Source organism: Macrosteles quadrilineatus, unplaced genomic scaffold (assembly GCF_028750875.1).
Source record: "Macrosteles quadrilineatus isolate MER2022 unplaced genomic scaffold, UCM_ALF_1.0 Scaffold_1__1_contigs__length_201487025, whole genome shotgun sequence".
Taxonomy (NCBI): domain Eukaryota; kingdom Metazoa; phylum Arthropoda; class Insecta; order Hemiptera; family Cicadellidae; genus Macrosteles; species Macrosteles quadrilineatus.
In genome coordinates, this window is record NW_026542594.1 from 111,677,553 (window position 1) to 111,693,415 (window position 15,863).

Genomic DNA, 15,863 nt, shown 5'->3' on the forward strand with positions numbered 1-15,863 from the left:
TTGGTTACGTCATCGCTGGAACAGCTCCGTGTTCTTCTCCTTCTCTGACAGCCTCTCATCTCTCTATCTCTCTCCTCTCCACTGCGGATATTGACCTCCACTCTTCACTGCAACGTTTTTGGACTCAAGAGGAACTGCCTTCCTGTTCTAGAAAATCTGCTGAAGAAATTGCGTGCGATACCCTTTTTGATACCACACATTCTCGTGATTCTTCCGGGCGTTACACTGTACGACTGCCATTTTCAAGTGAACATGCTCCTTCCACCCTTGGCACTTCTAAGCCTATTGCTGAACAGCGCTTCCAATCTCTAGAAAGGAAATTGCAACACTCAAACAATGTGGAATTTCGCAACCTTTATTCAGGCTTCATGTCAGAATATCATTCTCTAGGACATATGGAAATGTGCTCAAACCTCGCTCTATCTGAGCCACACTATTTCCTCCCGCATCATGGGGTATTGAAAGCTCAAAGCAGCACTACTAAACTCCGCGTGGTTTTTTATGCGAGTTCAAAGACCAGTTCTGGTCTGTCATTGAATGACATTCTTCTCATGGGTCCGAAATTACAGAACAATATCTGTGATAACATTTTCAGTTAAATAAATTTGTCTTTTCTTGTGACACCTGCCAGATGTATCGGCAAATAAAAGTCCATAAAGACGATCAAAGGTATCAGCTTATCCTTTCGCGTGAAACCCCCTCACTTTCGCTGTCAACATACCAGATGACCACTGTGACGTATGGCATGAATTGTTCACCATACCTTGCCATAAAGACCCTGAAGCAATTTGTTAAGGATGAAGGATCTAACTTCACGGAAGCGGCTCAAATCCTTCAACATCACCGCTATGTGGACGACCTAATCGCTGGAGCATCAACTGAAGCAGAAGCTTTGGAACTGCAAGATCAATTAATTGAACTCCTCCGCTTCGGCGGTTTTGAATTAAGAAAGTGGGTGTCTAACTGTCCTCAACTGCTACAAAAATTGCCTGTTTCTCATCAAGAATCTCCTGTGTTTCTTCAAGCCTCTTCAGACCCTATGTTCTCCATTTTAGGACTCTATTGGTCTCCTGTGACAGATTGTTTTAAATACAATCTCAATTTCTCTTGTGAATCTCCGACAAAGCGCAAAGTGCTAAGTTTAATCGCCAGGATTTACGACCCATGTGGTTTTCTGTCCCCTTGTGTCATGATTGCCAAGCGCTTCATGCAAGTACTATGGACTTCCGGTATTTCTTGGGATGAACCCCTAACTTCGGAACTCGACCTAAAGTGGCATAATTTCGTAGCCGATCTACAGAACATTGATAAAATGTCGATCCCCCGACAAATTATATTCTCTTCTGGTGGTATCTATGAGCTTCACGGTTTTTCGGACGCTTCTGAGGCTGGTTATGCTGCTGTGGTATATTTGCGAGACGTTAACGCTGATCAGAATGTGCATGTCACTCAGATAATATCTAAAACTCGTGCTGCACCTTTGAAGAAAGTGACTTTACCACAGTTAGAGTTGTGCGCGGCACATCTGCTATCTCAATTAGTCCAATATGTACGTTCTAAATATTCTAGTGTCTTAACCATTAACTCCATAACCTTGTGGTGTGACTCTACTGTAACCCTCTCATGGATACAAACCCTCCCGTATTGTCTGAAGACATATGTGGCGAACCGGGTGGCTCAAATTCAAGAGCTCATTCCCTCCCATTGTTGGAGACACGTGTCTAGTAACGACAATCCCGCGGACTGTGCGTCACGAGGAATATTACCTTCTGAATTGGTAAACCACTCACTGTGGTGGCACGGACCCGCCTGGCTACAACTCCCCCCTGCGGATTGGCCAATCTCTAACTTCAACACCATAAATTTAGATAATCTGGACGAAGTTAAATCTACTCCACTGACTGTGCTCACCATTACTCCCCAACTTCCCAGGGATTTACTTCTTCGTTATTCATCATGGTCTAAACTCCTGCACGTGATGGTCTACATTCTCCGCTTCGTCGATCACAGCCACCGGCAAGAACGTCGTGTAGGACCTATCTCTGTATCTGAAGCACAAACTGCCCAACTTCGGATTTTTAAACTTATTCAAAGGGCCTCCATCGCTGAAGATATTCAAGCTTTACAGAATAACAAACCCTGCTCTACTAGATTACAACGTTTGACTCCTTTCCTCGATCAAGATGGCCTCTTGCGTGTAGGTGGTCGTCTGAAACATGCAGACGTTTTTAAAGGTCTTCTGTCATGAAACAGTTGCTGCCGCTTATCCCTCCCTATCTGATGTTTCAATCTCCCGAGACCGCACACCAGCTGAACGTAAAGCCTTGAGTTCTCTTCGCAGTGAACTGGAGGAGAGGACAAAAGCAGGTGAACCTGATCTCACAATAAAGTATGTCAATGGCATGCCTATGATCGTAACGATCAAGAAAAAAAACTAGTTAAGGACGGACAAACCAAGCTTTCAGTTTACTATCAAAATGTAAATGGTCTGCGTAGCAAATTAAGTGATTTAAGACTGGCTCTTTCTTCTTCTGTATATGATGTCATAGCTTTGACCGAAACCAATCTAGCTCCAGATATATGTGATTCAGAACTTGGATTTTCCTCTTACAATATCTTCCGAAAAGACAGGTCCAGTGTCACTAGCACTAAGGCAAGTGGGGGCGGAGTTCTTCTGGCAGTGAGAAATAGCCTCCGTCCCTTCTTCAATCCTATCAACTACGTTCGGATCTATAGAACAGCTACTGGTTTCCACAACTATTTCTCCTGGTTTCAAGTCTCTCATGGGCGTCTCATATATTCCGCCTGACGCCCCAAATGCCTCTTACGAAGTCTACTCTGCGGCAGTTGAGGAGGCTGTTGCCCTCGATTCCTTTACTCACATACTCTTGATGGGTGATTTGAACCAACCTGCAGTGGACTGGGACAATCTCAATCACATCGCTCCAAGACCCTGCGCAGCTAGAGCCTTGGGTGACCTGGTCTCAACTCACAATCTGTCTCAAGCTAACGGTGTAAGGAACTCACGTGGCGTAATCCTTGATGTTGTATTCTCATCTGAACCAGACACTGTTGTTTCCAGAGATACGGATCCCCTAGTAATAGAGGACTGTCATCACCCCGCACTAAGCATTTTCCTGCCCTCCGCCGATACTTCAAGCACTAGAGTGTCACTCGTTCCTAACTTCAGGAAATGCAATCTTGAGAATATTAGGATGGAACTCCAGGAGATTGATCTTCGCACTTTCTTTAGTCCCCCGCCCACCTCCACATTGCCACCTCTCGATGTTAACTCTTACTTTTCAAGCTTTGTCAATTTGGTAAAAACGAGTGTACTGAGGAATACTCCTGTTATCAAGATCGGAACATCTTTCCCTCCTTGGTTTAGTCCCCAGCTTAGGAAACTAGTCATGGAGAAGAAAAGACTGCATCTTATGTACAAAAGAACTTTCAATGCCAACTATTATTATGCATTTTCACGGGCACGGTCCCATTGTAAACAGCTTTCCAACGAATGTCTCAACAACTATATCAACCACATCCAGGAAGTTCTGCCCTCAAACCCTAAAAAGTTCTGGGATTTTGTCAACTCCATAAAGGGAAATCAAACTACCCCCTCGATGTTAACTTATAATGGCAAAAGTGTAACAGACGATTTTGAGAAATGTGAATTGTTTTCTGATTTCTTCTCCTCCGTTTTTTTCTGTTCCCCAACATCAACCTCCTCAACCTGGGTACCATGACTCATGCAGTCTCATGTCATCCTGCTCCTTTACAGAGGAAGAAGTGATGAAGACTCTTCTGAGCCTTGATGCAAAAAAGGGTTGTGGGCCTGACTCGATTCCTCCAAAGATTCTCCAGTACTGCCACTCTCTTTTGGCTCGTCCTCTCCAGGAACTCTTTAACTTGTCCGTACGGAGCGGTGTGTTTCCAGAGGCACTGAAGATCAGTTATGTTGTACCAATACATAAATCTGGCTCGATCTCTGATGTGAACAACTATAGGCCGATTGCTATCCAGTCTGCAATTTCGAAGGTCTTCGAGAAGCTGATTCTCTCAAGAGTCTTCCCACTACTCCAAAGCTCTATTTCTCCCTACCAGCACGGATTCTCACCGGGTAGATCTTCTATGACAAACTTGATCAAGTTTCACTCCGACATCATATCCTCGTTCACCGGTCGAAAGCAGGTCGACACCATATTCCTAGACTTCTCCAAGGCCTTTGACAGGGTCAGCCACCCTCACCTTCTTGCTAAACTGTCGTCTCACGGGATCCACGGCCCATTGTTGGACTGGTTTTCGTCTTACCTCTGTGGCCGGAAACTGGTGGTGAAGTTTGCCTCCTGTACCTCAAGATCGTTCTCTGCTACATCTGGCGTCCCCCAGGGCTCACATCTTGGCCCTGTACTCTTCAATATCTTTATTAATGACATCTCAAGAGTCATTCATGTCAAGCACCTCTTGTTCGCTGACGACATCAAGCTGTATTCAACCATCAATTCAATCGATGACTTCTATGACCTCCAGGATAGTCTTTCTGCTGTGGAGAGATGGTGTGTCGAGAACTGTATGGCTCTGAACACTTCAAAATGTGTTATCATGACTTTTCACCGGACCTTGGCTCCCATATTCCACAACTATGGCTTGAATGGGTGCAACCTTGACAGAGTCTTCGAGATTAAGGACTTGGGTGTTATGTGCACTGCTTCCTTGAGTCCAGAAAAGCACGTACTCTATATAAGTGCAAAAGCAAATAAGAACTTAGGTCTTATAACCCGATATTCACGATCCTTTTCGTCACCATTGGCACTGAAAACCCTCTATTGTCACCTCGTCAGATCACATTTAGAATACTGCTCAGTAGTGTGGTCCCCCTACCAACTCTATCTTCAGGAGAGACTCCAGTCAATACAGACTCGGTTTATCCGCCTAGTGGGTCTTCGTCTTGGATACCGCTACGCAGATGTTCCAGTGTGCGCCTTGGCAGCTGTCTTGGATCTTCGTACGCTGGTGTATAGAAGGAAAGTATTCGATCTGATGTTCCTACATAGACTGGTCAACGGAGAGATACTCTGTCCGGAGTTGCTTGAGCGGATTAGCTTCCACGTCCCAGGAGGGGGTACCAGTTCGAGGGAGCTGTTTGCTAGGTCTTATCATGCTACGCTCTACAAACAGCACAGTGCCATCGCTCGCATACAAGCCATGGGAAACTCTCTGCCACCTGAAATTGATTTCTTCAACTGTAACACCACATGTTTCAGGAGATTGATCAGCTCGCTTCCACTTGATTAGAGAAGATGACCTATCTCATTAATTTAATCTCTCACTAATTTGTTAAATGCTTTTTATGTTTTGTTGTTCTCGTTGCTCTTTATTGTTATCTTAGTATTTATTGTTACATCATTGTTATTGTTTTTGTTATTTCGTTGTTGTTATTATTATTATTATTATTATTGTTATCGTTATTACTTAATGCACTTTTGTTGTTATTTATACATGTTTGTTAGTCATCACTCATCAATTCAATTTAATTCAATAGTTGTAACACAAATTGTATCCTGTATGAAATGGTTTGTCCGTCAAATAAATGAAATGAAATGAAATGACGTAACTGAAGATGTTCGTCACCCTTGTATTTTGCCAAAGAAACATCACATCGTGGACTTATTCATTGACAATATTCATCGACAACATTTACACTCTGGCGTTCAACTCACGCTATCTCTCTAACTCCAGCATGTCTGGATACTCTACGCTCGCAGCATTGTACGCTCGCAGCATTGTACGCTCTCGCATTTTTCAATGCCTCACTTGTTTTAGGGAGAAACCAAAGAACACCTTCCCTCTCATGGGTGATTTACCAAAGGCAAGAGTGACCCCCTGTAGACCATTTTCATCGACCGGGATCGATTATGGCGGACCATACACAATCAAAATCCACAACCTCATCCGCTCCATTCGACAAATCAAGGCATATATATGTATTTCCGTTTGCCTAGTAACAAAGGCGATACACATTGAAATTGCAACCGATTTGTCTACCGATTCTATCATCGCTGCTCTCACACGCTTTGTAGCACGTACAGGTCTTTGCACTGATATTTATAGTGACTGTGCCACTAATTTTGTAGGTGCAAAAAAACGCTTTTCACAACCTTATTCACTCTGCTGATCAACGCCCGATCGAAAGATTGAAACTGCAACTCGCCAATATACCAGATAACAGACTCTCACATTGGCAACTTACGCAAGCCTTTTTTCTATGGAATTGTGTGTTATTCTTCTATTGTTGAATCAATCATATTGATTCAAAGCCGCCGGTATGTTAAGTAAGTTTTCAGGAAAATGTTTTTATTTCTTGTACTGTCTATAATTTATGCATTTGTATTTGCCGAGAGAGAGTAGGGGTTTTCAATTGAACCTAGTGGGGTCAGCACAACGCCCATTGGTTAACTTGGCGGAAGGATATTTTTGCGAAGTTTTAGCGTCGCATCGGGACGCTTGGCCCCAGTCTGTTGGTTGCCGGGTTTACCTAACACATGTCACTCTGACATAATTAATTTTCTCTGCCATTGCAGCTTTCCTTCTTATAGTTATAATTCTCTATTATTGCCACTCGGAATAGTCCGTGGCCCCTTTAGACAGTACTCATAAAATTTTTTCCTCTTTAAATTAAATTAATTGTATTTAACTAGTGTAAAGTCAGTTTTAGCAGTGAATCCTCCCATTCCGGTCTACCGCGGTCGCGTAGAAACTTCTTGTGAGCGCTCATTTTGGACTGTATGGACTTTGGACGTGCATTATTCCGACATCAAGATCAAGACACCAACGTAAGAAGATAGTGTCAAGTGTTGTGCCTTCGTCTTGAGGACATTCTACCATCTACCATCGCAACTCGACCCCGCGGCGCTTCATTTCCGTTCACTACTTCCGACATAATTCCAAAGGTACATTCATCCATAAATCATTATTAATTAACCCCATATTAATCACTTGTCTATTAATATATAGACTAGAGGTCGTCCAGTGGTCGAAAACTCAACCAAAAATATGTAATGTACAGACTTCTCTATTTTCACACCACACTGTAAATAGAACATGTGATTGGAATTTCTTTAATTTGTTTTGATTTTCTGGTTATATTTCGTTGTTATTTCGTCCCCAGCATGAAAACCCAAAGGCCCTTGGTAATTTTTTTCATATTTCAAATTCATTTTGTGTGCTTATTTTTGAGCCTATTTTAGTTTATCCCTTTATAAACTAAAATAGGCTAAATTATTCTGCACATTTGCAGGAAAATATCTTTCTAACAGTATGCCTAGATTTTCCCTGCTATGCACACAAGTTGAGAAAAAAGGTTTGATCAAAACATGCTTGCCTATTTATCTATATGATAAATAAATCACCTACATAAATAACATACATTAACAAACACAGGAATTACAAATATCACAGATTAAATATAGTTTTAAATGTTGTCGCCTCGCATATAAGTCTGCCAACGGTCAAAATAAATTATTTACCCTCACTCAAGAGGTGTTACAAAGAAATAAAAAATGGAAATAAATTGAATTAAATAAATTAAATAAAATTTAAATTGGGCTAAATCAGAATAAGTTATATGTTATTTAATTTAATAACATTTTATATATATACAATTTTGAAGTAAAAAAATCAATTAATGCAGGTAAAAAGATTACAGTACAAATATTTAATTTAGACCTAACTCATATTTCTTCACAAATGATCTTGAGCGGTGACTTCCTTAAGATTAGACTGGACTGACCTGACCGGTAACCTTGCCGAAAATTTCAGGCAGCTGGAAGTTAGGTCCATGGGCGAAGGTGCGGTGAACGCCAATCAGTAGCAAAAGCACGGGGAAGGCCAGAGTTTGTGGTAGGTCTAGTCTTCTAGAGCAGCCGTGCTGGCGTAGCCCTCCATTGGCGGTGCACAGGTGGTCGGGTGGTTCCAATATCAGCCAATTATTTCAGAAGATTAGTGCAGGGTAGGCATAGTCCCATGGTGGCAGCAGACCTCTCATGGAGTCGTTGACCCCGTGGATGATGAAACACTAGGCAGATATTGACATGACGACGAAGAAGAACATGGGACATGGGACCTCTAAAACAAAAGGGGAACCTTCCCCATGAGGAAAGATTCCCTGGAAGTAGAAAACAGGTTTTCAGAAAACTTTAACAACCGAGAAACCTCGAGACAGTTAGAGAAGACCGTACCAGTTCACAGACGACATCCGGCAGTGGCGGCAATGGGAGCGTTTCATAAACTCCAAATTTCACAAACTCCAACGCTTAAAATATTAAATGAACAGAGCGGTTCATAACCTCCAAATTTCATAAGCTCCAATCAGGAATGGCTTAAAACAAACCCAAAAAATATTACTGTTGGAACAAAAAAAGATGACATAAAGTTAAACTGTTTAGGATTTGCTGACGATCTGGCTCTTCTAGCTAATAACATCCAAGAAACCAAGCAACAAATAAAATCACTTCAGGAAATAGCTCAGAGCATAGGTCTAAAAATTTCTTTTGAGAAAACTGAAATAATGCTAACAAAACTACCATTGGCTAACAAAATCAAAATTGGAGAACATTGCATAAAAATTGCAGAAAATTTCAAATACTTGTGAAGTTATAACATACAATCTTAAAGAAAATCCATCATGGCAAAATATAATTAATAAAAATTGATTAGAATGCAACATATTACTAAAAACACATACAACAAAAAATGCCTATCAATAGCAACAAAATTGAAACACTACAAAGCAGTCATACTTCCCCAAATAACAAATGCAAGTGAAACTATATTTAAAACAACCAACACTATAGCAATAGATAAAATACTGAAAATAGAAAGAAGAATCATCAGAACATGAGTATAAACAAAAAATATCAAAAAGATGGAGTTTGGAGACTGGCCTCAAATAAAACTGTATATAAGGAAATAGAGCCACTGACAAGTATAATTAAAAAGAAAAGAATTTCATTCATTGGACATCTTTTAAGGACACCGGAAAATAGAATAAGCAAGAAAATAATTGACAAGTTGTGGAATAGCAAGAGTGACTTTAGGTGGATTACAGAGATTAAGGAGGACATGAGAAGGTTGAAAATATCATTAGAAGATTTGGAAAATAAGTCAGAGGCGCTTGCAGTACTCAAAGACAAAGATATCATCCTGCCAATAGGCAAACAATCAGAGACAAGGAAGAGTGGTTTCGGAAGAAGAAAGAAAACAACGGTCGGAAAGAATGAAGAAGTATTGGGCGGACAAGAAGAAGAGACAGAATTTAAAAAGAATCTGACCATTATATTGACCAAATCCAATGCTGGCCATAAAATAATAATAATAATAATAATAATAAGATTCCATTAAAAAAAAGCAAGTGTTTAAAGCAAATTCCACTAATCCATGGCATCTCCATAAACTTTTTCATGTTTTGAAATTTTGATTTTTTTATGTGGATTTTCCTATAAAAACCCATAAAATATCAGAAAAAGTGGATTTTTACAAAACCGGCTTAAACAGTTTTGATTAAAACTACTATGTTAAGTGTTATAGTCCTTTTAACTCTGAGCAAAGTGGTAATTGCAAGCTTTGTGATTTACCCATAAAATATCACTGTTACTCCCACCCATATATTGTTGACAAGCTAAAGGGATAAAAAATTACCATGTGTCAGATTGCAGATACCGTTTATTTCACTCAGGTTAATGGATCAGCTTTCTGTGTAACCTGCATTTTTCAACTTATTTTTTTGTATGGTTTTAGGTCATTTTGCAGTTGGTGATTATATAACGGAAGAATCTATGAAACATCTCCGCCTCATGAAACAGGACATTTATTATGAACACTGCATTTTTGTTTTCCAAAAAGGTAAATATCACCAACCTTGTTTGTGTTAGTATTGGACAATTTTAATGTGAACCCTACAATTAATTTTACAGTTACCTAACAATGTACATGTTCTCTCACTGATTTGAGAAAGCAAAGTGGCCAATTCGCTCACTCTAATTACTTTGTCTCACTCCAGATTTGCAACGTGAAGGCACGAAATAGTGAGCGCGTAACATGCAGGCAACGTCGTATGCGCGCGAAATACGTTGGCAGCACTGGCTGTAAATCAGCTGGTCAGCTGTTGTACTGTTGCATTTGTCACTTCACATTAAATGTTGTATTAAAAGTTCACTTCTGTGTAAAAATAGGTTATGTTTCTTCACCAATTTATTTGTTTTATGGTAACTGTAGGAAAAGTATAATGTGCAACTCGAGTTCAAAGTACAATTGCCTCACTCGAGAAACCATTCCTCACTCGCCTACGGCTCGTGAGTAAGGATTTCTCTCGAGTGAGTCAGTTGCTCACTTTTCTCACTAGTTGTACAAATAACTAATACATAAACTCCTAAAGAAATAAATGCTCTAAGTATATTATACTTCAATAACCTGTGACGGTGCAATTTCGTCCTGGAACAAAATTGTACTGTCGGCCTCGGATAGCAAATCTAATTGAGTATGCCCAGGGTTAGTAGTAATAATAATAGTATTTATTTTTAAAATATGGGCTCAGATGTGGTCGTTAAAGCATCAGCTTTCAGTACATGACACATTCATCACTGCCCGGGTTAAGCTTTAATTTAAACAAATTAGCAAATTTTAAATAATTGGTGTTAATTTCGTGAATGACTGGTCGTAACTAACTAGTAGAGTGGAAATGAAAACCGGATTAAGTGCCAAAAACATCTTTTTGAGTTATTGCAAAAAAATATCAATAAAACCATTACTGTAAATTTTTTTATACCAGATTATTTACAGTAGCTACAACAAAAGATGAGTAATCATAATTTGATGAAACAACTCTTTTTAAATGTCACTAATAGAATTTATAAATTTATAAAGTTACACATTTGAGACAAGGGGTATGTCCATAATCATAGTGGTGAAAAGCGAGCTAAGTACCTATACTTCAAAACCATAAAACGGGGTATGTGCAGAGTTAGTAAACATAAAAGATTCTAAATATTTTAACATTTCAGACTGGTAAAATAAAAATCAAACAAAATAATATTGAAATCAAGTTTTACTAACATAAAACATCATAAAACCCGTAAAAAAACATAAAAGGGTAAACGACAAATGTGTTGGTTTTAGGTCTAAAAATTAAACAGTTAACTCTCGGTAAAATTGTTTACAAATTCTTCCTTCAGAAATGGTATCATATTCTTAAGGTCATCTTACTTCTCTTTTTTCATTTTGTTTATAGCATACAAGGACTGTGGTAGGTGTTTCAGAGCCTCTAGCTGCACATTTTCTTTAAAACTTTTATTTTTTACATGGCTCCAATTCACTGAATGTTTTTTTTAGGACGTCTCTTCTTAGGATTAACTTCTACTAACTCTGTATCACCCATTGTATAAACTCACGTGTACACCTCTAACAACACTCCCGGAACATTGCATATAGCCTCAAAATGGGTTGTAAAGACGCTTGGCACATAGCCCGGTTTTCATTTCCTCAGCTGATGAAGTTGACCCATGCGCATTCTAGCGGCCACTGTTTAAACGTCTTAAAGCTATTGTTTTGCAGATAACCCGCTTTTTAATGTATTGGGCTTGGCAGATAGCACACATTTTGACACTTAACTCATTTTTTTATTTTTTGGCACTTAGCCCGGTTTTCATTTCCACTCTACGAAAACAACTAACAATTGTTAACTTCAAAAATAAAACAAATCTCTACTTAATGGATGTACCGTGTTTCACTTTTAGGCCCCTATTACACGAGGTAGCCTGGCGACGTCGCCAGCGACCAAACTGGCTACTCAGCTTGTCATGGGGCATTGATTCTTATGGATGTTATTACACGAGGGTAGCCAGCGACGCAGCCACACTTTGGCGACCGACTGGCTACCGAGCCCCGTCGCCACTGTGGTAGCCACTGGCTACCCATATTGGCGACGCTGCGTTGTAGCATATGGAGCTTATTACACTAGGTCGCCAGTATCACGTCGCCACTCGGTTAGTTCATATCACGGGGGTACTTGCACACTGTTGTGTTGCGTTCTGTTGTGTTGTGAGTGTGTGAATTGTTCACTTCAGTTGATAAAATGTCTATATCATCCTTTATGACTCGAAGAAACTGGATTGTGACATACGAAAATAATTGAAACATTTTTTATTGTCCGCACAGAGCTCATCAAAAAGGGTGTAATATAACCCTTTTGATTCTCTTGCACTAAGCATTGGATGAACGTACATTTTTCTCTTCCTTTGCCTCCTTTTCTTCAGAAGTAACAGAAGGAGAAGATACTTATAATCACTCATTATTCACTGTAAACACCGCTCATAACAAGTACAAGTGCAAGACAAGCACTCACAACAACGGCGCCACGGCGGTAAAATTCTGGCTACTCAACTGGTTATAGGTTTGGTGGCCAGTGCGTCGCCAGCGGCAGTAGCTGGCGACGTCGCCAGGCTACCTCGTGTAATAGGGGCCTTAGAATTAAAACCAACAATGCTTAAAATAAACCGAATCGATTGTCACCGGTCCACAGGCGCCCTGGCCTAACACCTAATATTCGATAATGACAGAGTTATTTCACCACTGGCTAGTTACTGGGCTATTCTGCCCTCGACCTAAGGTTTCCCGATGTATACGGATCCAAGGACTATTCCGCCCTTGGACTAACACCTAGTGTTCGACTTTACCAGAGTTGTTTCACCACTGGCCCGATTACCGGGCTATTCCGCCCTCAACCTAACGTTTCACAATATACGTGGACCCAAGAGCTATTCCGCCCTCGACCTATCGTTTCGCAATATACGCAGATCCAAGAGCTATTCCGCCCTTGGCCTAACACCTAGTGTTCGACGCTACCAGAAGCTATTTTAAATGGAACTTATTTTTTATTTTCCTTTAAGCTTTTAACAGTTTTATGAGTTGGAGATTCATAATGAGCACGAGCACTGTAGCTCTCCAGAAGTAACACAAAAGGGGTTTCAACGTCACTCCTTTTAATCATTTTTAGCGAATTTCCCTATAGGGAAGTAGCTATTACCGTAGGTGGCACGGTAAGACCTAGACCCGGGACCGATTTACTTTTTCATTTTGATGTCCCCAGAGGCCAAAAACACCATTCGTTCAAATTTTTATATATGTATATATATATATATATATATATATACGTCCGTGAACGCGATAACTTGAGTAATTTTTGCCCGATTTTGATGAAATTGGTTTAAAGGTGTAAAGCGGGATAAACTTGAATGAGTTCGCGAACCAGCATCATCGGACCATGGGAACGGGGCTTTACGGGGGTTTTACGGGGAAAAATTGGGTTTTCTCACTTTTGACCCTCAAAACACAAAATTTCCCAATTTCTCTTTAGACCATTCTAAAGAGCTTAAAAAAATAATTTAGTATTTAAAAGTATTTTTGTTCGGTTATTAGTAACGGAGAAAATTAAAAAAATTGTAAATTTAAAATTCCCATGTTATTCTTATGGAGAATATTGTCAAATGTTGTACTGTAGTTTGCTTGTTTATGGATATATTTTGATCAAACTTGGCAAATTTATTTATTTTGTACTAAGCTATCAATATTTTACTCAAAAACACACTTTATTAGTTTCCTTGTAGCAGCAAACCTAGGTACTCGTTAAACCTAATGTTATTAAAATATATTTAACCGAAAATCAATTCAGACAAATGGAAATTCGCTTAGTCTGCAGGTTTGCTGTGGCGGGAGTTTTTTAAAGTGCAACAAGCCGTAACTCCTAAACAAGTAGCTTAAATCTATTTCAATAACATTAGACTTCATGAGTACCTGGGTTTGCTGCTACAGGGAGAGTAATAAAGCAAGTTTTTTATTTATATAATAGTAGTAAAGTTTAAAATAAATACATTTGCCAAGTTTCTTAAAATATATTCATAAACAAGCAAACTATAACATTTTATGTGTTCTCCGTAAGAATAACATGGGAATACTAAAAAAATGATCTTTCTCCGTAACCTATAACCGTACAAATTCACTTCAATATACTAAATTATTTTTGTTTGTTTTCAAGATCTTAGAATTGTTTAAAGATAAATTGGAGAATGTCATGTTTTGAGGTTTAAACATAAGAAACCCCAATTTTTACCCCTTAAATCCCGCCTAAAACCCCGTTCCCATGGTCCGATCACGCTGGTTCGCGAACTTGTTCAAAGAAACGTAGGTTTACACGTTTGTACCAAATGTCATCAAAATCGGATAATTTTTCCTAACGGACACACATTTATACAAACAGCGTGCTCAAAAAGGGTATGAACAAAATTTACAAATTGATCCCTTGTGCCAAAATAAGAAGAACATAGTTTCATTCAGATATCCACTGTTTTGTAATTTTTATAAACATTTTTATCTTTGGATTATTTTGACTGAACTTTATGAAACTTGCTATGTTTGTAAAGGTAGAATATGCTAATTTTAGGTAAAAATTTACCTTAGTCCAATTCAAAAATTTAAAATGGCGTTCTTTTAATTTTTAAATACAAAATTATTGAAAATTGAACATTTTATGAAAAAGTGTCAAGGACACTTCTGTTTAACATTTAAAATTCCCTATCAAACGATACCAAGTTAAAAAAAAAAAAAAAAACTTAAGAGAAATGACTGATATATCACGATTTTTAGTTGTGAATATAGTCGTAATGAGGCTAAGCTAGCCAGGTTTTCTTCAATTTACAACTAAAAGTCTTAATATTTAAATTATTTTTATTCGATCGTTTTGAACTGGAAGTAGTTTGATAGGAAATTTAAATGCTAACCAAAAGTTTTCTTGACACTTTTTCATACAATCTGCCATTTTCAGTAATTTTGATTTCAAAAATTAAAATGCCTGCAAATTTGAAATTTTGAATTGGACCAAGGTAATTATTTTCCCTAAAATTGGTATGTAGGTGTTTTTGAACACCCTGTTTATGTGTGTGTCCGTTAGCACAATAAATCACACAAAAATGATCTGATTTCGATGAAATTTTGTACAAACGTGTAAACCTACGTTTCTTCGAATAAGTTCACGAACCAGCTTGACCGTACCATGGGAACGAGGTGGTTGGGGTGATTTATGGGGTAAAAATTGGTTTTTCTTATTTTTGACCATCAAAACATAGAAATCCCTAATTTATCTCTAAAAAATTGTGAAGAGCTTAGGCAAACAAATTATTCTTACGGATAATAAATAAACTGTTTTAGTTTGCTTGGTTGGAGATATATTTTGATGAAACTAGGCAAATTTATTTATTTTAAACTAAACTATTATTATATTAATAAAAACTCACTTTATAACTCTCCCTGTGGCAGTAAACCCAGGTACTCATGAAAACGAATGTTATTGAAATAGATTTAATTAAATATCAAAATAGGCAAATGGAACTCACTTGGTCTGCAGGTTTGCTGTGGTGGGGGAACCAATTCCATGAAAAGTAGAGACGGCATCACAACCTGTGATTGCAAGGAGAATTAATAGGTTGATGCAGATCTCTGGAGGGAGTTGAAAACACAAAAAAACTGATACATTTGTATTATTTTAATTATTAACGGCCGCCATTTTGAAACGACTTAATTAAACTCGACCATTGACAGACAACCTGGGCTGAGATAATGTATTCAAGCACTTGTATGCCAAATGGCCAGGTCCAAATTTACCAACATTTTTGGGGTCGTTTCTAATGTCAAAATTCACCAACTTTCTACCTTTAGCAGGTACGATATTTCTCCCGGCGGGCGGGGAAGGAATTCCCTCCGAATAGTTTGCCATCGCCTGCTCCATCTCGTCTCGGCGAGAGTGTACTGTAACCTAACCT

The 15,863-nt window shown here is 38.9% G+C and overlaps 1 protein-coding gene across 2 annotated transcripts in view; it reads left to right on the forward strand.

Moving 5' to 3' along the window:
* The window catches only part of LOC128983345 (uncharacterized), a 135,976-nt gene that overhangs the window by 101,936 nt on the left and 18,177 nt on the right, over window positions 1-15,863 (forward strand). For both annotated transcript variants that reach the window (XM_054402604.1, XM_054402611.1), the window contains one exon: window positions 9,793-9,897. In XM_054402604.1, coding sequence (XP_054258579.1) covers window positions 9,793-9,897 — 105 coding nt within the window. The remainder of the gene's footprint in view (window positions 1-9,792; window positions 9,898-15,863) is intronic.